At 38.0% G+C, this 24,067-nt stretch overlaps 1 protein-coding gene across 8 annotated transcripts in view; it reads left to right on the forward strand.

The window, feature by feature from the left end:
- CRADD (CASP2 and RIPK1 domain containing adaptor with death domain) overlaps window positions 1–24,067 on the forward strand; it is a 222,240-nt gene that overhangs the window by 42,238 nt on the left and 155,935 nt on the right. The window contains exon 3 of one of the 8 annotated variants that reach the window (XM_063785998.1): window positions 20,861–21,297. The exons of 6 other annotated variants lie outside the window; for them this stretch is intronic. In XM_063785998.1, coding sequence (XP_063642068.1) covers window positions 20,861–20,955 — 95 coding nt within the window. In that variant the 3' untranslated portion in view covers window positions 20,956–21,297. Of the gene's footprint in view, window positions 1–20,860; window positions 21,298–24,067 lie in introns of those variants that run through there. One more of the 8 variants, XM_016923993.4, reaches the window with a different exon arrangement.

Below are 24,067 nucleotides of genomic sequence, written 5' to 3' on the forward strand. Positions count from 1 at the left end.
GACAGTGCCTTTCACAGAGCACACTTTTTAATTTTAATGAAATCTAGCTTATCAATTATTTCTTTCATGGATTTCTGCCTTTGGTGTTATACCTAAAAAGTCATCACCATACCCATAATAACCTAGATTTTCTCCTATGTTATCTTCCAGGAATTTTAAAGTTTTGTGTTTTACATTTAGGTCTGTGATCTATTTTTTATTTTTTTAGAGTTTCGCTCTGTTGCCTAGGCTGGAGTGCAGTGGCATGATCTTGGCTTACTACAACCTCCGCCTCCTGGGGTTTAAGCAATTCTCCTGCCTCAGCCTCTCAAGTAGCTGGGACTACAGGCATGCACCACCACATCTGGGTAATTTTTGTATTTTTAGTAGAGATGGGATTTCACCATGTTGGCCAGGCAGGTCTCAAACTCCTGACCTCAAGTGATCCACCCACCTTGGGCTCCCAAAGTGTTAGGATTACAGGTGTGAGCCACCGCGCCCTTCCTGTGATCTATTTTGAGTTAACTTTTATGAAGGGTCTAACATCTGTGCCTGGATTCTTTTTGGTTTTTTGCACGTGGATGTTCAGTTGTTCCAGCACCATTTGTTGAACGGACTGTCTTTGCCCCATTGTATTGCTTTTGCTCCATTGTCAAAGATCACTTAACTTTGTTTATGTGAGTTTAGTTTTGGGTTCTCTGTTCTATTCCATTCATCTATTTGTCTGTTCTACCGATATCACACTGTCTTGATGACTGTAGCTGTACATTAAGCCGTAAAGTCAGGTAGTGGCAGTCCTTAAACTTTGTCCTTTAACATTGAGTTGGCTGTTCTGGGTCTTTTGCCTCTATATATAAACTTTAGAATCAGTTTGCCAGTATCCACAAAATAGTGTGCTGGGATTTTGATTGGGTTTGCATTGAATCTATAAAGTTGAGAATAGCTGACATTTTGACAGTGTTGAGTCCATGAACATGGGATATCTGTTTATTCAATTCTTCTTTGGTTTCTTTCACCAGTTTTGTAGTTTTCCTCATATAGATCTTGTACATATTTTATTAGATTTATACCTAAGCATTTTGATCTTTGGGGGGGTGCTAATGTAAATGGTAATGTATTTTTAATTTTTAATTTCACTTGGTCATTGCTGGTATATGGGGAGGTAATTGACTTTTGTACATTAAACTTTTATTCTGAATCTTCTTATAATTGCTTATTAGTTCCAGGAATTTTTTGTTTATTCTTTTGGAATTTTCTACATAGACAATCATGTCATCTGTGAAGAAGACAGTTTTGTGTCTTCCTTCTTAATCTACATACCTTTTGTTTCTTTTTCTTGTCTTATTGCACCAGTTATGACTTCCAATTTGATCTTGAAAAGCAGTGGTAATAAGGGACATCCTTGCCTGGTTCCTGGTCTTAGTGGGAAAGTCTCAATTTTCTCTCTTTTTTTTTTTTTTTTGAGACACAGTCTGGCTCTGTCACCCAGGCTGGAGTGCAGTGGTGTGAACATGGCTCACTGCAGCCTTGACCTCATGGGCTGAAGTAATCCTGCCACTTCAGTCTTCCAAGTAGCTTGAAATACAGATGTGCACCACCATGCCTGACTAATTTTTGTATTTTTTGTAGAGATGGGGTTTTGTCATGTTGCCCAGGCTGGTCTTGAACTCCTAGGCTCTAGCAATCTTCTTGCCTCAGCCTCCCAAAGTGCTGGGATTACAGGTGTGGGTCACTGTGCCTGGCAGACTTTCTCACTGTTAAGTATGATGTTAGCTGTAGGGTTTTTAAAAATATGTTTTTTATCAAGTTGAGGAGATTCCCTTCTATCCTAGTTTGATGAAAGTTTTTATTATGAATAGGTGGTGAGTTTTGTCAAATGATATGATCATGTGATTTTTCTAATTAAGTCTGTTGATGTGATGGATTAGATTACATTTATTGATTTTGTATGTTGAACCAGCCTTGCATAATTGGGATAAATCCCACTTGGTCATGGTGTATAATTCTTTTTATACATTTTTAGATTTGATTTGCTAATACTTTTTTGAGGATTTTTGTGTTTATGTTCAAGAGAGACATTGGTCCATAGTTTTCTTTTCTTGTAATGTCTTTGGTGTTGGTATTAGGGTGATGCTGACTTCATAGAATGAGTTAGGAAGTATTTCCACTGCTTCTAGCTTCTGAAAGATATTGCAGAGAATTGTTACAATTTCTTCCTTAAATGTTTGATAGAATTTATCAGTGAACTCACCTGGGCTTGGTACTTTCTATTTTAAAGGTTATTAAATATTGATTCAAATGTTTAATAGATGCAGGCCAACTTAGATTGTTTATTTTTGTGTGTGAGTATTGGCAGATTGTGTTTTTCAATAAATTGTTCCTTTTCAGGTATGTTATCAAATTTGTGGGCATAAAGTTGTTTATAAAACTTCTTTATCCTTTTAATGTTCATGGGATCTGTAATGATGTTCTCTTTTTCATTTCTGATATTAGTAATTTGTATTCTGTCTCCTTTTTTCTTAGCCTGTCTAGAAGCTTACTGATTTCATCTATCTTTTCAAAGAGCAAACATTGCTTTATTGATTTTTTCCATTGATTTCTTGTGTTCTCTTTCGTTAATTTCTGCTCTAATTTTTATAATTTTTTTTGCTTTTGCTTACTTTGGATTTAATTTGCTTTTCTTTTTCTAGTTTCTAAAGGGGAAAACTTGGGTTGTTGATCTTAGGTCTTTCTTCATTCCTAATTTTTGCATCCAAATCCTATGCATTTCCCTTTGCTTTAGCTAGAAACTACAAATTTTGATAAGTTGTTTCCATTTTTATTTAGTTCAAAATATTTTTTTAAATTATCTTGAGAATTTTCTTACCCCTATGTTACTTAGAAGTGTATTGTTTTATCTCCAAGTACTTGGAATTTTCCAGCTATGTTTTTGTTATTAATTTTTTATTTAAGTCCATTGTGATCTGACAGCAGATTTTATATGGCTTCTATGTTTTTAAATTTATTAGAGTGTGTTTTATGGCCTAAAATGTGGTCTATCATGGTGAATAGTCCATATGAGCTTGAGAAAAATGTGTAATCTGCTGTTGTTTGATGGAATAGTCTATAGATGTCATTTACATGCAATTGATTGATGTTGAGTTTATGTCCTTCCTGATTTTTTGCCTGCTAGATATGCCTATTTCTGAGGGATGCTAAGCCTCCAAATGTAATAGTGGATTTACCTCTTTTTTCTTACAGTTCTATCAGTTTTACCTCATGTATTTTAATGCTCTGTTGTTAGGCACATACACACTAATGATTGTTACGTATTCTTGGAATATTGACCCCTTTATCATTTTGTAATGCCTCTCTCTATCTCTGATAACCTTTCTTGCTCTGTAGTTTGCTATGTCTGAAATTACTGTAGCTACTCCCACTTTCTTTTGATTATTGTTAGTGTGGTATAGCTTTCTCCAACCATTTAAATCTACATATGTCTTTATATTTAAAGTGGACTTTTTGTAGACCACATATGATTGGGTTTTGTTTTTTGATCTACCTTGACAATTCCTGTTTTTCAATTAGTGTGTTTAGACCATTGGCATTTGAGGTGATTGTTAGTTGGGTATATAGTTGGATACCTACCATATTTGTTATTGTGTTCTATTTGTTGCCCTTGTTTTTTGTTTCTATTTTTATCTTCCACACTTTTTTGCCTTTTATGGTTTATTATTTAGTATTAAATCATTTTACATTATTCCATTTTCTCTTTTGTAACATATAAAGTATACTTCTTTTTAAAAATTATTTGTAGAAATGAAGTCTCAACTGTGTTGCCCAGGTGGGTCTCAAACTCATGGGCTCAAACAGTCTTCCCGTCTTGGCCTCCCAAATTGCTGGGATTAACAGATGTGAGCCACCATGCTCCTTTTTTTGTTTTTTTAAACTTTTTAAAAGTGGTTTCCCTAGAAGTTTGCTGTATATATTTACAACTCATCCAAGACCAATTTCAAATAACTCTGTACTAATACATGGGCAGTGTATTTCATTATAATAATGAAATATTCCTAATTTCTCCCTCCTGTCTTATGCTGTCATTCATTTCACTTATACATTAGCGTATATAACTATATGTGTATGCACATACACAAACACACACACATATATATATACACACACAGCCCTCCATATATGTGGGCTTTGCCTCCATGGAGTCAACCAACTGTGGATCAGAATATTTGAAAAAGAATGGATAGTTGCATCTGTACTGCACACGTACAGATGTTTTTCTATTGTCATTATTTTCTAAACAATACAGTATAACAACTATTTGCATAGTATTAGGTATTATAAGTAATCTAGAGATGATTTAAAGTACATAAGATGATGTATGTAGATTAAAAGCAAATAATGCATCATTTTATATAAGGGACTTGAGCATTCATGGATTTTGGTATCCACTGGGGGTGGGGCCCTGAAGCCAATCTCCCATGGATAATAAGGGACTACTGTACACATAAGCATACATAACCAAATACATTGTTGCCATTATTATTTTGAACAAACTTTGATCTGTTAGATCAATTAAAAAAATTAACATTTTTATTTTACCTCCACTTACTCCTTCTTGATGCTCTTTTTTTCTTTATGTAGATCTTATTTCTGACCTAACATTATTTTCCTTCTCTCAAAAGAACTTCTTTTAACATTTCTTGTAAGGCAGGTCTACTGCCAACAAACTCTGTCAATTTTTGTTAGTCTGAGAAAGTCGTTATTTCTCCATCAGTTTTGAAGGATAGTTTCACAAGGTACAAGAATTCTAAGTTGGTGGGTTTTTTCTTTTCCTCTCCACACTAAATAGTTCACTCCACTTTGTTCTTGATTATGTGATTTCTGAGAAGGCAGATATAATTTTTATCTTTGCTTCTCTATAGCCAATTTACTTTTTTTCTCTGATTTCTTTCAGGAATTTTTCTTTATCTTTTACTTTTTGTAGTTTGAAAATGATAGCCTAGGTATAGTTTTTGTTGGCATTTATGCTGCTTGGTATTCTCTAAGCTTCCTGGATCTGTGGTTTGGTGTCTGGCATTAATTTGGGGGCAATTCTCAGCCTATATTGTTTCGTATATTTTTTCTGTTTCTTTCTTTTTCTCCATCTAGTATTTCCACTATACATACGTTAAACCTTGTATACTTGTCCCACAGTTCTTGGATATTCTGTTTTTCAGTCTTTCTTCTCTTTGCTTATCAGTTTTGGAGGTTTCTATTGATACATTCTTAAGCTCAGATATTCTCTCCTTAGCTATGTCCAGTCTACTAATAAGCCTACCAAAGACGTTCTTCATTTCTGTTACAGTGTTTTTGATCCTTAACATTTTTTTTTCTTAAGATTTCTATTTCTTTGGTTACATTGCCTATGTGTCCTTGCATGCTGACTATCTATTAGAGCCCTTAACAACTTAACCATAGTTGTTTTAAATTCCCTATCTGATAATTCCAACATCCTTGTCATGTCTGTTTCTGATGCTTGGTCTGTCTCTTCAAACTGTGTTGTTTTGCCTTTTAGTATGCCTTGTAATTTTTTCTTGATAGCTGGGCATGAATATGGGGTAAAGGGATCACTCTTAAGTAGGCCTTTAGTAATGTAGTGATAGAAGTGTGGGAGGAGAGGAAGTGAAACCATCTTTGCAAAAATTATGACCATGAGAAAAATCTGACATAGGAAAATTATGGCAATGAAAGAAATCTAACCTAACTGACTCCATGTTGCTTCTCACCTGCAAGCTATTCCTATTCATTCCTGGGCATAGGCCAAACAAAATATAGGAGGAATTTACTTTATAGTTTAATTTTGAAGCAAAGATGATAACAGCCCCTTCCTGAGACAAACCCCCTCTTTGCTTAGGGATTAGACCATCTTTGTAAAACTGAAACGTTAGCCACAAGATTAGAAATTCTGGCTCAGGAGTCATGTAGCCAGAGGCCACAAGATTCCTAAACTTCCCAATTGCTCCTATAGATAACATCACTATTGTAAAACCTAAGATTGGTGTTTGAGGTATTTTTCTGACCCTGCATTCTGATGAACCAACCAGCTGGTGCCACCCAGACTGGTAAACTGGCTCATCTCGTCTTTTGGCCCCCACCCAGGAACTGACTCAGTACAAGAAGACAAACTTCGACTCCCTATGATTTCAACCCAACCAATCAGCATTCCCTATTCCCGACCCTGCTGCCTCCAAATTATCCTTGAAGAACCATAGCCTCTGGATTTTTGGAAAGGCATATTTGAGTAATAATAAGCTCCTGTCCTCTTGCTTAGCTGCCTCTGGGTTTATTAAACTCTTTCTCTATTGCAAAAACCTGCTGTTCTCAGTGCATCGGCTTTGCTGGGCAGTGGGAATGATGAAACTGCCTGGTGAATACAGAAGTGTTCTCTTGTCCTGTGAGTAGGTCTCAGTCTTTGAGTAAGCCTGTGCCTCTGGACTGTGAACTTCACAGTGTTTCTCAGGTTTTATTTCCTCTTAGGTGGGACAGGGTCGCTAGACTCGGCTGGAATTATATATTTCTGTTCATTACATGGAAGGCTTGAGTGGGCTAGAGCTGAGAATTTCTCTTCCCTCCAGGCCCGTTAGGCTGTGGGACAATCCACTGTCAGATGAGGCTCTGGTTAGATAGCTTCTCCTGAGGACAGGCCTTGTTAGGAAGACCCCAGTGCTCTGGCATATTTCAAAATGGTTCCTTTTCCTTCTCCTCCTGCTGGAAAGGGATTTTTCTTGGGGAAGTTTCTGCTCCAGGCCGGGTGCAGTGGCTCACACTTGTAATCCCAGCACTTACTTTGGGAGGCCAAGGTGGGTAGATTATTTGAGCCCAGGAGTTCGAGGCCAGCCTGGATAACATAGAGAAACCCGGTCTCTCCTAAAAATGCAAAAACTAGCTGGGTGTGTGGTGCATGCCTGTAGTCCCAGCTACTTGGGAGGCTGAGGCGAGAGGATCCCTTGAACCTAGGAGGTCGAGGCTGCAGAGAGCCCTGATCGTGCCACTGCACTCCAGCCTGGGTGACAGAGCCAGACCCTGTCTCAAAAAAAAAAAAAAAATTTCTGCTCCAGTATGTTGTGATTCTCTGTATCTGCCTGTCTGTTGCTTCAATTTCAGAGGCATCAGTTTACCTTGTGATCTCACTTTTCTTACAGAACTAAGAAGACTTGTTGATTTTTCAGTTTGTTCAGCCTTTTTACTTGTTAGGATGGAGTGGCGACTTTTCAGCTCCTTAAATACAGAGCTGGAAACCAGAAGCCTCTTGACTTTTCATTTTTTGCCTTTGAAAAAAGTCAGGTAGTTAATACTTCTCTTTCAGGATGCTGTTTGAAAATTCTGTTATGCAAAAACATAATGTAGATAATTTGTATTCCCAATAAATGATAAGGCACATTGGATATAATTGTTACTGTTTTGTATTTTTTAGCATAGTTTTAGATGTTTTATTTTGCTACAAAGGAATTTTAAGCAGAAGAATGTGACATATATCTGTAAAGAACAGACTTATTATTATTATTATTATCATTATTATTACTATTTTGAGATGGAGTCTCGCTCTGTTGCCCAGGCTGGAGTGCAGTGGCGTGATCTCGGCTCACTGCAAGCTCTGCCTCCCAGGTTCACGCCATTCTCCTGCCTCAGCCTCGCAAGTAGCAGGGACTTCAGGCACCCGCCACCATGCTCGGCTGAATTTTTGTATTTTTAGTAGAGGCGGGGTTTCATCGTGTTAGCCAGGATGGTCTCGATTTCCTGACCTCGTGATTTGCCTGCCTTGGCCTTCCAAAGTGCTGGGATTACAGGCGTGAGCCACCACGCCCGGCCCAGACTTATTATTTTTTATGTTCATCCCCCTGTTAATTATCTTTCACTCACAATATTCCCTTTGCTTTTCCTTTTTACCAGTGGTCCAGTATGGGTATCAGTGGAACAATATATGTCTTAAGAATAAAGCAATTTTAAACCACCATGACTAGTAGCAGTGTTTAGCTGAGTTCTGTTTCCCAGTTGTCAGCAACTACTGCATATACTCCCTAGATATACAGTTGCATGTTCTCACACTGTCCTGTTTTGAAGAAAAAAATGTTTTTAAAAAGTAGAAATTGAACCAAATGCCATTACTGTCTTTATTGACTTGAAAGGCCCTCATTCCACCCAATCCTGCCCTACTCCTCTTACCCCAATTCCTTTGTGAACTACTTTGGGAAATGCTGCTGGTGGTGGTGTGTGATGATATTTGTAAGAGCATGAAAATAAAAAGCTGGGAATATATAAGAGATTCAGATTTTGCTGAAGCAGAGAATTTGACTTGTGGAGTATTGTAATGCAAAATTTGGTGCACTGTTAATGGAAAGCATTTGCTATATTAAACAGTAAGGGTCTATTGTAGGTTGAGAAGCTGGGGAGATTTATTTTACCATTTAGCATGTAGAGAATTTGAATAGGAAAGTAGGTGGGTATAGAGTGCCTGTTTGTCCCATTCATTGTTGGGGTTTATATATACCTTTCTCTCTTAATCCTCAAAACCCCCTGCCTGTAATGTAGGTATTTTCCCCATTTTGCAGATAAGGAAGCTCAGACACATGAACTTTTCCAAGGTCTCAAAGCTAGTACATCGTGGGGCTGTATTCAAACCCAGGGCTGACTTCAAGACCTATTATTCTTCTACTGAATTAACCTGAATGCTTGCAAAGTCTGTGGCTCTAATTGTTTCTGTGGCTAATTAATGTTCATGAACTGGTGAAGAGTAAATAGTTTAGTTTTTTGTTTTTTTTTTTTGAGATGGAGTTTCACTTTTGTCACCCTGGCTGAGTGCAATGGTGCAATCTCGACTTTCTGCAACCTCCACCTCCCAGGTTCAAGCGATTCTCCTGTCTCAGCCTGCCAAGTAGCTGGGATTACAGGCACCCACCACCATGCCCAGCTAATTTTTGTATTTTGATTAGAGATGGAGTTTCACCATATGGGCCAGGCTGGCCTCGAACTCCTGACCTCAGGTGATCCACCTGCCTTGGCCTCCCAAAGTGCTGGGATTATAGGCATAAGCCCCAGCACCTGGCCAATAGTTTAGTTTTTTAATGACTCCCTCAACTTTGTTAGGTCTGTTTATTTGAGAGCACGTATTTATTTGGGGCCATAAATGTATTTTTACATTTACCTATTTTATTTATCTCAGGTCTTGCTTTTTACATTAGAGAAGGAAGCTTTACTAGTACTCTAGTTGGAGGGGTACATCTCTTTATCAGGAAAGGATCTTATTCAGATATATGCATACATACATTGTATTTATTTATAAATACAATAATAACACTGAAGTATAAAGAACCACAATTTATTACTTTTTTCCTCATTTTTTTTTTCTGCTGTGGAGCTTACCAGCTAGAATTCTGGTTTTGGTAGCAGGAAAGAACAAGTGGCAACTTTGTGAATTGTGGCATTTGAGATTAGATGGATATACAAGATGGTGTACTACAGCACTCTAACAGAAGGGAATAGCACTGTTGTCAAAGACATTGGAAGGTCTCTTGTAACTGAAAGAGCCCTCTTTGGCATTTGGCCGTCTCAGTTTCACGATAACAAGACGAAGCAGGAACCTTGAAATTGCTCCTCTTTATATTCCATTCCTGGATAATTACCATCTATTCTCAGATTTCGAAAGGTCCTTTTATTTTATGATTGCATCTTTCAGCAACAACTATTATCCTATTATGCAATTTGCCTTATTTATGATGCTCAGGTGGGAAAACGTTCAGACTCCACAATTGAAAAGATCGCCCTGATTGAGCATTTTGTGGTGCTTTTGCTTGTTTTGCTGTTGAACAAACAAGAGTTCAAGACAGGTGAATTTTTTCCAGATGTGCATTTGAATAATTGGACAGATCCCTGTGGTCTCTTCAGTAATAACACAAGTGACTGCTTATTCTCGCCTTCTTCCTCCATGCCTGGCTTCCTGTGGTCACTCTGCAAAGGGCTCTGTAGTTGCAAGATGACTCCACAGTTAATATTGAGCTCATGAGGAGTAAATAGTTCATCCAAGCTGGGAATCTCTGAGCTTCATTAGGTCTGCTTATTTGGGTACCAGAACCTGTCACTATCCAGGAGACACACAGCAGATCAGCTTTCACTTGCTTTGTTACCATTTTAGGCATGAAATAGAACGATTTTCTCCCAGAACATGATGTCCCTGTGAAGTAATAAGTGATAGCACTTTATGGGCTTTAAGGAATCTAGAGCCAGGCCAGTTAGCAACTGAAGCTGTAGTAACTCAGCTGGACACTGATGTCCTTTTCCTGAAGTTATATGAGCAGAGGCATGTAAGGGAAATGTGGCTCGGTGACCCACAGTGCTCAGTGCCCAGTTCAGTGACAGGCAGCCAGGAGAGCTGAGCCATGGAGAGGCCAGCAAGCCAAAGGGATTTGCTGCCATGCTGTGACATGGAAGGCAGGGTGCACTCAGCACTGTATTGATGACGTTCTTAAGTCTGAAGGACTTAATGCAGTTTCTGGATGTGCCTCCTCATCACCACACCTGTTCAAGGGGGAAACTGGGACCCACCCCAAGAGTCAGCTCTATAGAAGTTTTTCCTGACAATACTCTCTACTCCTGGAGGTAGACTGTGTTTTTCTCCTGTACTCTCCTCTAACACAGAACTTGCGTGTTAATATATGCAACTTGTTTATCTGCCCCCTGGACTGTGAACCCTTGAGGACAGGGATATTGTCTTATCACTCTTTGAATTCTCAGTGCTGGGTACATATTACGTGTTCAATACATGTTTGTTAAATAAATGAAACAGTCACGTTTGGCTCCTTTCTTCCACAAGGCATTCTACCCTTCCACGGAAACAATTATAGCAGCATGGAAACAATTACAGCAGCTATCTATAATTGATAATCAGAACTAATGAAATATGGTAGCACAGGCATGAATAGAGTTGAAATTATCAGAGTGATTATAAAATACATAGGAATAAACTTAACAGAAATTGGGCAAGACCTTTATGAAGAACTCTTCCAAACTTAACTAAGGCACATAAAAGAACACTTGAATAAATAGAGAAACATGTTCATTGGTGAGACGAGTCAATGTAGTAAATATGTCAATATCACTTTTTGTCCATATTAACCTAAAATTTAATACAATTCCAGCATAAGCTGTAATGTTATTTTTATTCTATGAAATTTGATAAAATATGGTAAAGTTCAGAAAAACATTGCCTGAGACTAGTGAAGAATGAAAAAGAGGGGAAAATTTTATCTCATCAAGTATTAAAACATAAAATATAGTAAATATAAACAAAATGGTAGACAAACTAAGAAATTGGAAGCCAGTATAATCTGGATACCAAAACTTGACAAAGGCACTACAAGAAAAAGTTATAGCCTTAAGCATAGATGCAAAAATCATCAACAATATATTAACAAATGGAATCCAGCAAAACAGAAAAAGGATAATATATCATTACCAAATGGGATTTATCCTGGAAATACAAGGGTTTAGCATTTGAAAATCAATGTAATTTATTGCATTTATTGAAAAAAAAGAGAAAATAAGAGCATAGCTACAACAGGAAGTCTAGAAGCAGGCTTGAGTATACATGGAAACCTAGTACAGGTTCACAGTCCTTTATCTGAAATGTTTGGGGCCAGTTATATTTCAAAATTTAGGGTTTTTAGCAGTATCTCATAATCAAATTCATGTAAATTTCCACAGCAGAACAGATTAATACGGACACTAAATGGGATGATAAAGACCAGAAATAGCCTCACATTAGCTCAGGTCAAGTTTTGCCACCAAATGAATTTAAGCACCAAACTGCAAAAAACAAAAGACTCTGTTTTCAGAGCTTTATGATTTCAGAATTTCAGGTTAGGAATTATCAACTCTTTAATGCCAGGGTGGCACATCAAGTCAGTGATGAGATTTGTAAAAGGCGTTGGGATTACATACTAGTCATTTAGAGGAAAAAAGGATAAAGTTAAATTCCTACTTAATAGCAATATTGTTTATGTTTAAAGATTTTATGTTAAAAAACTAAAGAATCTATAAAAGCACAAAATATATACTTAATCTTTATTTATAATCTTGTGGTAGCAGAGATCTTTGTAAGCATGATACCAATAGCAGAAACTAAATAAATTTTAAAAAGAGATCTTACAGCCAGCCACGGTGGTTCATGCCTGTAATTGCAGCACTTTGGGAGGCCAAGGTGGGCAGATCACCTGAGGTTGGAGTTTGAGACCAGCCTGACCAACATGGAGAAACCCCATCTCTACTAAAAATACAGAATTACCCTGGCGTGGTGGTGCATGTCTGAAATCCCAGCTACTCGGGAGGCTGAGGCAGGAGAATCGCTTGAACCTGGGAGGCAGAGATTGCAGTGAGCCGAGATTGCGCCAGTGCACTTCAGCCTGGGCAACAAGAGAGAGACTCCGTCTCAAAAAAAAAAAAAAATCTTAGATTACTAAGCAAAAATTACAAAGAACACCATAATATTAAAAACTAATGTCAATGTGGAGAAAATGTTGGCTATATATATAGTGGCCAAAGGGTTGTTGCCCATAGTTTATAAAGAGCTCTTACAGGTTAATAAATAAGAGATGCATTCTCCATGACAAAATCAGACCAAAGATATGAAAAGGTAATTTGCAAGAGAAGAAATACAAATGGCCGCTGAATTCTTTAACTACTATATCACTATCACTACTACTAGCAGGTACCATTTACTGTTTATTGTCTGCCAAGCACTGGGCTAGTATCATATCTTGCTTAAGAAAATACTATGAGACAGGTGCAATTATTTACATTGTGCAACGAGGACAGTCCAATTTAGGGAGCTAAAGCAGCTTGTCCTAGATCACACATTTAGCAAAACTGTTGCAGCCCAGGGCTGTCTGCCTCTGAAACTCTTGCTCTTCAGTATAACACTGACCTACTGCTCCTATATATCAGTATTTGTATAAAAAGAAAATTCAGTGAAAGCAACCAGAAGTTACCATTTGTTTTGCCTATTAGATTGGCAACAATTGAAAAGGAATATTCATAGCCAGGGAAGATCAGAGTGTGAAGCCTGCACTCTCATATATTGCTGCTGGTAGTGTCAACTGGCATGATTTTTCTGGAAGGCACTTTGGCAATATGTATTGAAAGCTACATTCTTTGATACAGTCTTTCTACTTCTAAGAATTTGTCTGAAAGGACTAATTTGATAAGTGCTTATATGTAAACAGTGTTCATTTCAGTATTGTTTATAAAAGCAAAATGTTGAAAGAAACTTGTCCATCAGTGAAAGATGGGTTAAATGAGTTATGAGAGAATTGAAGATGTAGAGCTATATTTATTATTTAAACATTGACCTTCATTTACTTTTTTTTTTTTTTTTAATGGAGCTTTGCCCTGTCACTCTGGCTGGAGTGCAATGGCACAATCTCGGCTCACTGCAACCTCCACCTCCCGGGTTCAAGCTATTCTCCCACCTCAGCCTCCCAAGTAGCTGGAATTACAGGCACATGCCACCACATCTGGCTAATTTTTATATTTTTAGTAGAGACGGGGTTTCACCATGTTGGCCAGGCTGGTCTCCAACTCCTGACCTCTCAACTGATCTGCCTGCCTTGGCCTCCCAAAGTGCTGGGATTATAGGTGTGAGCCACTGCACCCGGCTGACCCTCATTTGCTATTGGATGGAAAAATAAAATAAAACAAAGCATGTTGCAAAACAGTCTTGTGGTGCAACTTTATATTTGAAAAACTCCAAGTCATATACACATATGCCAAGAAAAAAGTCTGGGGAGGCTGTGAAACACAGTATTGACAGTGGTATAATTATTCGTGTTTTATTTTTTTCTTCATATTTTTCTGCAGTATTTATTGGTTTATTTTTGCTCTATACATAGACTCCAGTTGAAAAAAGTATTTAAAAATATATACTATAATTTTCTCAGACTGATAGAACATCTCAACTTGAAGATTAAGCACAGAATTTGGGGATGTTCATCCAGATCTGTATATTTACTTTGCTTTTGTTAGGGAGTATGTAGGTACTTCCTGTACTTATATTTTACTTTTTGAAAGTTGGCACAGGCATGTGCTCACACATACATTATTTCCCACATGTTAGTCCAAGAATTGCCAGGCTTCTATTTCAATGACTGTGTTTAAAGTAATAGTTTGCCAGCGACTTGGTTTACATATCCAATCAGTGTGAAAGTTATGTATCCTTCTCCATAGATACAAGGAAGTCCTCTTTGCCCAATCAGTAGATCAAGAAGGCGAACACCTTCTTAATTACAAATGAGGTTTTAAAAAGTTGGCTTAACAAATATAGCTATGTTTGCTTAACAAATATAGCCATGTAGCTTAACGAGTATAGCTAAGGAGACCTACCTGAGGATTCTTCTGGTTTAGAAAAGAATTATTTCTGATAGGGAGACAATCATGTTGGGTGTATTTTAAAATGCTTGATATAATCTTCAAAATTTATTATGAAACAGTGAAATCTGGCCGAGTGTGGTGGCTCACGCCTGTAATCCCAGCACTTTGGGAGGCCGAGGCAGGCAGATCACCTGAGATCGGGAGTTCGAGACCAGATTGACCAACATGGAGAAACTCCATCTCTACTAAAAATATAAAATTAGCCAGGCATGGTGATGGGTGCCTGTAATCCCAGCTACTTGGGAGGCTGAGGCAGGAGAATCGCTTGAACGCAGGAGGTGGAGGTTGCGGTGAGCCGAGATGGCACCATTGCACTCCAGCCTGGGCGACAAGAGTGAAATTCCGTCTCAAGAAAAAAAAAAAAAAAAAGAAAGAAAGAAACAGTGAAATCTAGTATTTTATATGACATGAGCAATTTGCACAGTGACTTTGAACATTACCCTGACCATCAAAGAACATTATTTAATAAGAATTGTGGACTAAGTAACTTTAGTGTGCATTTTCAGTGTCTCTAAAGATTTGGGCGCAGAGTTATGAGCTCCATTTGGTTGAACTGGTAGTTTTAGAAACAGATTTTTAAATTACTTACCAAATGTAAAAGGAAAACACTTGTATTGAAAACACTGGTTGCAGATCGTTCTAAAGGCCATTTGGGACAACAGAACAAGGCAACATCTCAGAGAAAATGGTTAGTAATGGGCTCTTAGAGATGGTGTCTTAATGCAGTAGTTATTTTGAATTATCTTTAAAATGGTTTTTTGACCCTGTTCTTCTGTTTTGACATTCTCCTTTGAAGGCATACAAGTTATACTGATGATATTTGAATAGTGGAACTCTTGTGTAGCAGTTAAGAGGGTGCATTTTAGAGTCAGACAGACCTGGGTTAAAATCTAGGCTCTACCACTTAGTCGTTTTTTGAGCTTTGGCAAGTCACTCTAGTCTCTCTAAGCTTTAGTTTCTTCATTTCAAAAGTACAGACCTGACAGAGTTGTTGAGAGGATTAAATGACATAATTTTTGTAAAGAGCATAACTGCCTGGCAGATTAAATGTTCAGTAAGTGGTTGCTCTTTTTTCATAAGTAGTCCAATTTCTTTTAGAAGATTTTCATAATAATATGTAGTGTAATGGAAAGAATGCACACTGTCTTGTCTAATAGACCCAGATTTGAACACTGGTTCTGCCCTTAACAACCTCCTAACCTTGGGCAAATCATTCTGCTCTGTGCCTCAATTTTCTTCCCCAAGAAATGGAGTCATAATGCTGACCTTTTTAGGGGTTGTAAGGATTTGAAGTGATATAGGCTAAGTGTCAAACTCTATGCCTGGAGGAAAGTCAGTATTCAATGAATGGTTACTATCATTATTGTTATAAAGCTAATAAATATCAAAGAACATGTTAAGGCTTTTAATATTTTTCCTCTTCTCTTTTTTATCTTTAGTTGTAATTCTTTAAGATATTGGGTACACATAGCTAAGACTGTGCAGTATAAGAAAAGTGTTAATAAGTTATATAAAAATGTATTCTAATACTACATTTGGTAAACAAAGAATAAGAATCTGTAGGTAGGGATTATATGAGTGGAGAAGGATGTGTACTTAGGGCTTGGCTTTGGGGTGCGTGTCAGAGACTAGTGTTATGAGGAAGAAGAAGCAGGAAAAGGCAGTGTTTCATTTCTCACAATCGCCCCTCTCACCAGCCACACTGAAGAGGTGATGTCATGGGCCTCTGATGCTGTGCTTGCCCCCATCACCCAGCCATCTGGAATAGCTGCTGGAGGTGCCCAGTGTGCCAGCACTGAAGGAAGGCCTGGCTGCTTGGCAAGCATTGGTGATGCTGTGACATTGAGTTCCTGGGGAGGCTGCCTGCTCAGGTGGACTGCCACATGCTGTATGTCTTGCTTCATATTTGCATAATATGGTACTTGATGTGATTCATTCATCCATTCATCCATCCTTTGTTTTTGTTTTTTTTTTTTGAGGCAGCATCTCACTCTGTCACCCAGGCTAGACTGCAGTGGTGATCAAGGCCCACTGCAGCCTCAATCTCCCAGGCTCAATCGATCCTACACCACAGCCTTCTGAGAAGCTGTTACTACAGGCATGCGCTACCACACCCTGCTAAATTTTTATATTTTTTGAGGAGACAGGGTTTTGCCATGTTGCCCAGGCTGGTCTCAAACTCCTGGGCTCAGGCCATCTGTCTACCTCAGCCTCCCAAGGTGCTCGGATTACAGGCATGAGCCACCTGCCTGGCCTGTCCATCCTTTTTTCCCTTCCTCCCTCCTTCCCTTCCTTTCTTTTTTTCCCTTCTTCTCTTCCTCCCTCACTTTCTTTTATCCAGCCATCCGTCTGTTCATCAGTCCATCCATCTGTCCATCCATCCTGTCCATCTGTCCATCCATCCATCCATCCATCCATCCATCCGTCCATCCATCTTCTAGGTCCTAGGTATAGTAGTAAAATAGTCAAAGTCCCTTCCCTCAAGGAGCTTACATTTTAGAGATTCAAAGCATTTTCAAATGTATTATTTCATTTGCTTTTTAAAACAAGTGTGTGAATTTTGAATTTTTTAGTATTTTCATTTGCTAGATGAGGAAACAAAAATATTTTGAGATTAAATGACTTACCTGGGATAATAATGCTATGAATAAAACCCATTATTTTTTATTTAGAACTCTTTTATCTATACCACTTTTGTATTCTAAACAAGTTTTTCATTAATGAAACATGTTTTCACACTGTGTTTTTCTCAATACTTCAATCATAGGTAGCCAAGGGAATTTTAAAGAACATTAAGTGCACTCAACTGAGCTGCTTTAACCTTTCAATATGTTCCCGCTGCTCTTAGAATGAGATTTGAAATCCAGAACACCACTGCATCATCAGGCCAGTGCTTCCTTCCCAGCTCTGTCTCCGGACCCTGTCCCTCGTATTGCCTGTCTTCTGCAAATGCTAGCCTTCTTTCCTGACCTCAGAGGTATTGTGTTCTTTCCAGCTTCAGCCCTTTGTATGCACTGTTCCCTCAGCTTGGAATCCTCTTCTCTGTTTCCCTCCTTGTCCCTCTTCCCCCTATCTTCACCAAGCTAATCCCACTCATCTCACAGATCTCAGCTTTCATGCCACTTCCTAGGGGAGGCCTTCCTCATCCCCCTGCCAAGGTTAGGTCCCTGTACCATATGTGCTTTCTCATAGCACCCTGTGATTTTCCTTAATGACTCACCTATCACAGTCCAGGATTTTGTCGACTGTCTGCCTCCCCTTCCTGTAAAGGTTAGAGGGTAAGCTCCATGGGGGCAGAACACTAGTTATGTCATTTTCACCGCTGTTTCCCTGGCTAGCACTGGGCCTCCTGTAGGCCCTCCAAAATATGCAAATAAATGAATGAACAAACACCCTGGCAGCATGGAAACCCAGAGCGGCACAAGTGAGTTCAAATGCTTATGGTTTGTTCCATCTCACTTCCCTCTAGGATGTGATTTTAGCAGTGTAGGCAGCTTACGAAATGGGGCAGGTTTCTTGTGTTTTACTAATGTGTAAATAAAGATAGAGTAACTCTTAAGATATGGAAAGTTTGTAAAGTGGCAGCAAAAAGTGACAAGGTGTGGGGACCCAAATACAGAGCCTAGGGAAAATAGAATAAACCAAGTTGTTTTTATGTCTCTTTTCCATTAGACTGTGAGCAAGCTGAAGTCGAGTCCCAGAACTTATTTATGTTTATATCCTCAAAGAGACTATAGTGCCTGGTTCATCGTAGCTGTGGAATAAATGTTGAATGAATGAATGATACACCTCTTACCTTTGAAGCTGACTTCTTGTGTTCTTCATGCTGACATTAGAAATAGGAAAAGTCAGTCGAGTACAGTAGTTCAAGCCTGTAATCCCAGCACTTTGGGAGACCAAGGCAAGAAGATCGCTTGAAGCCAAGAGTTTGAGCCCAGCCTGGGTGACAAAGTGAGACCCCATCTCTACAAAAAGAAAGAAAAGAAAGAAATTGGAACCGTATTATTTGTAGAAAAAATACTAGATCTAGAACCAGAGAGACCTAGGTTAAAACTGATTTAAAATGAGAATAATTATTCCTACCAAGTGGAGTTGTTGGGAGGGTGGTATACATATAGATGGTGTATATAAAGTGCATAGCAAGCTGGTTGTGGTGGCTCAGGCCTGTATTTCCATCTAGTAGGAGGCCGAGGTGGGATGATCCCTTGAACCCTGGAGGCGGAGGTTGCAGTGAGCTGAGATCACGCCACTGCACTCCGGCCTGGGCGATAGAGGGAGACTCTGTCTCAAAAAGAAGTGCATAGCAAGCACCAGGCACATCTAACAGCTCCTCAGAACATTTAAGCTCCCCTTTTTTTGCTTCTTTCCCTTTGGTATAATTTTAGAAAGACTTTTGGGGAGCATGACATATAAATCATTAAAAAAGAGAGAGCCTCAAAGCAGAATCATGGCAATTGAGCTAGATTTGTATTTATCAAAGCAAGCATGATGCTGGCATGCTTAAATAACAGTACAGTACATTGCAAAGGAACTAGGGAATAATGTTCCTATTATTTTTGTCCATGGTCAGCCTATTACTAGAAAAGAGTGACCACATTGATTTCTAAAGTCCTTATATTCAAAACTTTCTGTGCTGACCACCATCATTTATGTTTTTCCCATCTCTACTTAAAAACATCAACTAGCCCCAACTTTTCCTCTAGTTATTTCTTTTATTAGATTTATTCTGTTCTCCACAATAAAATCTATCTTCTGTTCCCATCCATGCCAATTCAAGTAGTTATAATGGGTGGATATAGGGTGTGTTAAATGTTGGTAAATCCACTGAGTTCCTTGAGTTCCACATTGATGTCTTTTAGGATGTGACTAGGGGTAGGCTAAATATTTTCTAGTTTCTCAGCTCCTACCCCTGGTCTAATTATGATATAGAGGCCAGATTAGTGTCACCAGTTTTTCTTTCTCTTCTGAATGTAGAGCAAGAGCAAATGATTGCAGATGACAGCATGAGAAACTTAGGATCAACCACCAGCATCTAAGTGAGTCTTGTACTAGGCTCATTCCAGTTAAAAGCTGTAAATCATTTCATAGCCACATCAGTTTAGTTCTCTTTTATAGAACTTATTATGTGACACAAAATATGCAAGGCACTGGAGATACAAATACAATTAGTTCCTAAAGGAACTTTGAGTTGAGCAAACATGGTACTGTCTGGTGAGACCAGACATATGAGCAAACATAGTACTCTCTGGTGAGACCACATAGAGAAATGTACAAGGGGTAGAGGAGGCAGTGATGACTACTGGTCTGGGATAGTTGAGGGAAGGTGGCATAGGCTGCCTATTGAAGAATAAATTAGAGTTTGCTATGTGAACAAGGTTGCAGAGGGAATAGTATATGGAAAAACAGGGAGATGTGGACCCATATATTTTGTGCAGAGATGTCCAAGTACTTAGATATTACTATATTGCAAGTATGAAGAAAGCTTTTTTTGAGATCTGACAATGCCAAGGTAGGTTATGGACTCTCTTTGGAGTCCCCAAAATAAAAATAAAACATTCACATCTGCTGAAGATATCTTGAATGGTCTTTTTGCTAAAGGCAGAGTCATATACTGTATGTGCCAGATAAAAGTCAATGTCTATTATGTAAACATTGAGATTACATTAATTAATTTAAAAGAAAGGATTCAAACTTAGTACTAATCTGCATCTGGGGAACTAATCTGGTATGTGTTATTTTCAAGTCACCCAACTAAAGCAGTCTATTGTATGGAACTCTGCTCCCTCTTAGTCAAACAAATGCAACCATAAAAAGCAGTGCAAATTCAGTGTCACCTTTTCTCCATGGGATTGGGTGGTTTCTTTTGGAGCAGAGAGAGTTTCCAGAGAATCAATATAGTAGCCAGAAGAAAAGTGGAGGGTGGCCTTACCTTGTCCACTCCGTGCTGCCTGAGGGTGAAATGGAACCTCGGATGTTGTACACCTTTAAATTGTCCATGTTGCCTGTTTCATAGCCTTCCCGGGCCAGGGAGCTGTGTAGTCAGTTTATAGTTCTAAGAACCAGAGCAGGATTGCTGTGCTTGTAATTGCATGCTTTTTATGGAACAGGCAATGTTGTTTAGGGAATTTGGGCAGCTGGAACCTGCCACATTAGCAATTTGGACTGAGGAAGAATTTCAGGGTGATAAAATAAAGCTCATTATATAAATTCACTTGGGTATTTAGGAGGCTGAGAAGGGAGAGGATGAGAGTATTCCAAAGGCAAGCAGGAGAGTTTCATAAACAGGTCCCTTTCTATTCGTTTTTACTGTAAGTGTTGAATTGAGCTAGGAGGATCACATGGCCCATTTTGCAAAGGGCAGTCATGTTCTGCTGTTTCTTAGCTGTTTTGTCAGTTGGAACAAAACAACAGCGCTGCTCATTTTTTGCAGGGTTAGAGGAAAAAGGAAGGACTGGCCGCAGAATGGGGTGGGGAGCTGGAGAAGAGAAGGGCCAAAAGTGTCAGACTGTGGGGACGAGGACCTGAAGGAGGCCCATGAGACCTCAGGCATGGGCCCTGGAACTCTGCCTTTTTGAAGCCTGTTGACAATCTCACCCTAATTTAACCCTTTGTGGAATTCTTCCATGAGATGCAGTTGCCAACGTCAGGCTTCCTAGAGAATTGAGCCTGCCCACTCTGTTATGAAGTCTACCCAGAAGAGCTGGCAGAGTGGGCCCCTTCATTGGGACTGCAGCAACACTGACCGAAGCAAATCCTTCTCTTGGAAGAAACAAACTCATTCCTCACACCTGCCTCACCCTGCTCCCACCGCCACCCCCTGCACCACACGCCAGCCCTTAATAAAAACTAAAACTGATGTCATTGTAACCTTTGGTTATTCTTTTTTGTGCATAAAGTGTCAACCTCCTGTTTTATTCTCATAAATAATGGAAATCTTAACTTCATTTTAGAAAATCACAAAAGATAACAGGGACCCTATTCAAACAGAATAAAAATAATTAGTAAGTCACAAACTCTGGCTAGAAAGAAAAAGAGAAAAGAGAGAGAGGGAAGGAGAAAGAAAGAAGGAAAGAGAGGGAGAGAGAGAAACGAGGAAAGGAAGGAAGGAAGAAAGTGAAAGAAGAAAGTCCTCTTGTTGGTGATAAAATGTGTCTTTAAGGGGAAACTTATCATTTAGGTTACTAATGGTTTCTTTCTTCATCATTTTAATTTCCATTAATAAAATGTGACTTTGAAAGGATGCAGGGAGTTTGGGAATAGAGAGTTTTATTTTTATTTGTTTATTTTTTTCCCCCTTCTCCCAGCAAAATACACAGGTATCTGACTATGTAGAGACACGAAGCCACCTATCCTGACCAAACTTGGCAGTGGTCAGGGGATAGGAGGAAGTGTAGTGCCATGGGATGGGCACCAGCCCTGATGAACTCGACTTTCTTTCCATTTCTCTCCTGCATCCAAATGTTGAGGAGACTTTGAGTAGTAGTGTAGCCTCTTTTCCTTTTAAAAATCTGCACCCTGCTTATTTCCAATACAGATATGAGGTTGGTACCCACTCATCTTAACAGGATATATATATATATATCTAAAGTATATAACATATTATTTAAAAACTAATGTATTATTTAGGTTTTATTAAATTATCCTGTTTTTAGGCTATGCTGATGGGCTAAATTTGCCTAAACTCCTGAGATTTAGATTCTCATTTATTGGCATTAGAGGAGTTCCTAAAAAAAAAAAAAAAAGCTATTAAGATTAAATATCATAAAAATCTTTCTAGGAAAATATAATCAAAAGCATCAAGGCTGTCTCCTACAGTTAGTGGTTTCTATTATTTTGGTTCTCAGAGCTATGACAATGTCACTGGATTTCAAGAATTCAGAAAGACAAAAAGAAAACTCATAATTTTGAAATGGGGAAAGGGAAAGATCTTGGACATAGTCTTCTGTTTTTAAAATAGTCATTCTCATTTTAAAATAGGAAAAAAAATTATTTTTCATTTAACAAAGCAAAAAACCCAGTCTGTACTTTTAAATTAATGCAAACATCAATATTTTATAGGGAGAACATTAATAATCATTGTGGAGCCCATTAATCACAATTCTGCTTTTGATTTATTGTAAATATGCCTCCCATTTTCCTCCTCATTACCAATCACCTTCTTTAATTATAAGAGGGCTTTCATTAAAACTTTTGAATCATTTATTTTGGAGCACCTAACTTTAGAAGACATTTATTGATTTTTATAGCATAAAATACAAATGTTTTTATTTTAGAAAACATCATAAACTAAAACTTTATTGGAGGAGTTTGGCTAAAGATTCAAAAATATATAGAAGTAAAAATATATTTAAAACTGCACAGTTTTTACAACAGCATGTATGGCATTTGGATTCAGAATTTTAACTAGCAGTAACCTCATCTGTTTAGTAATGAATTTTAAAATAGAAAAAAATCTGCCAAAACAGACCAGTTGTTTACTAGCTATTTAACTTTGATGAGCTGAAATGAGATAGTGAAGCAGAATAATTAGAACAACTTTTTTTCTCAACATCTAAATATTTCTCTTTTTCATTAACATTTCAGTTAAGTTTGAAGAAATTCTAAAAATGAGATTCTCATTAACTAAAAGGAATTCTAAGGGTTATAAGCCATCTACATTTTTTCTATGACCTGAAGACTTTTTTTCGAAAACCAATTTTGGGGGAGGATTGTCAGATTTACCTAAGGTTTTGGTTTTTAATTTAAAAAAATTTAAAGAAACTATCTTAGTGATTTTTGTCATCATTTTTATTTGTTGCCATGATTAATATATGGAAATAAGATAAATTGGATTCTATTTCTGTGAAAGCCATATTCTTAACATCAATGCCTACCTAAAAAATATACGAGTCACACTTGATCATTCAGAATCATTTTGAAATTCTCTGGTAATCTTTTAAAAAGCCATCGTTGACTAGTATTATGTGGCTAGTTATATTTATTACAGCAGTCTAGTTATTGTTTGTGTAACTATAGTTTTTTTCTAATAGAAATAAAATGTCTATTTGCAGGATAAAAAGAAGTATGTATATTTGATGATTTTGTTGTAGAAAATACTTAATACCTTTTAAAAGCTGTTTGACTTTCGGTTTTAAAACAGCTGTGTAGCTTGGTGAGTCCTGCAAATTCCGGCTTTCTCTGTGGCCTTTGAGCCAAGTAATTTTTTGCAACATTTTCCTTTGCTTTCTTATAAACACTCAAAAATTATACTTGCTTTTCCTGAAGGCCAGCTATTAAGTTAGAAAGCACCAAAGGTGTTATGAAATTGCCCTTTATTTTTTCGTACATCAGGGAGGAATGATAGATTTTGTGTATCTCTTGTGTGTCATTAGAACAGAAATATTTAGGGCTGCTAACTCCTAGAGTTGTGTACTTACCCTTATTACAGATGCAATGATTTTGTCTGACTGCATTGCTTTAAGATGAGTTTTATTGCTTTCATGCTTAGGCAAGGATATTTAATTTTATTTTTGTTTAGAGTATCTTGTTGTAATATACTTCTCCCCCATCTCGTGCTCCTAAATTTGGGATAAGCATAGAATCCTTTTAAGAATGTAGGTTATTTTCCAGTTTACTAGAAAGCATGACACATATAAAT

The sequence above is a fragment of the Pan troglodytes genome, chromosome 10 (genome assembly GCF_028858775.2).
Source record: "Pan troglodytes isolate AG18354 chromosome 10, NHGRI_mPanTro3-v2.0_pri, whole genome shotgun sequence".
Lineage (NCBI taxonomy): Eukaryota > Metazoa > Chordata > Mammalia > Primates > Hominidae > Pan > Pan troglodytes.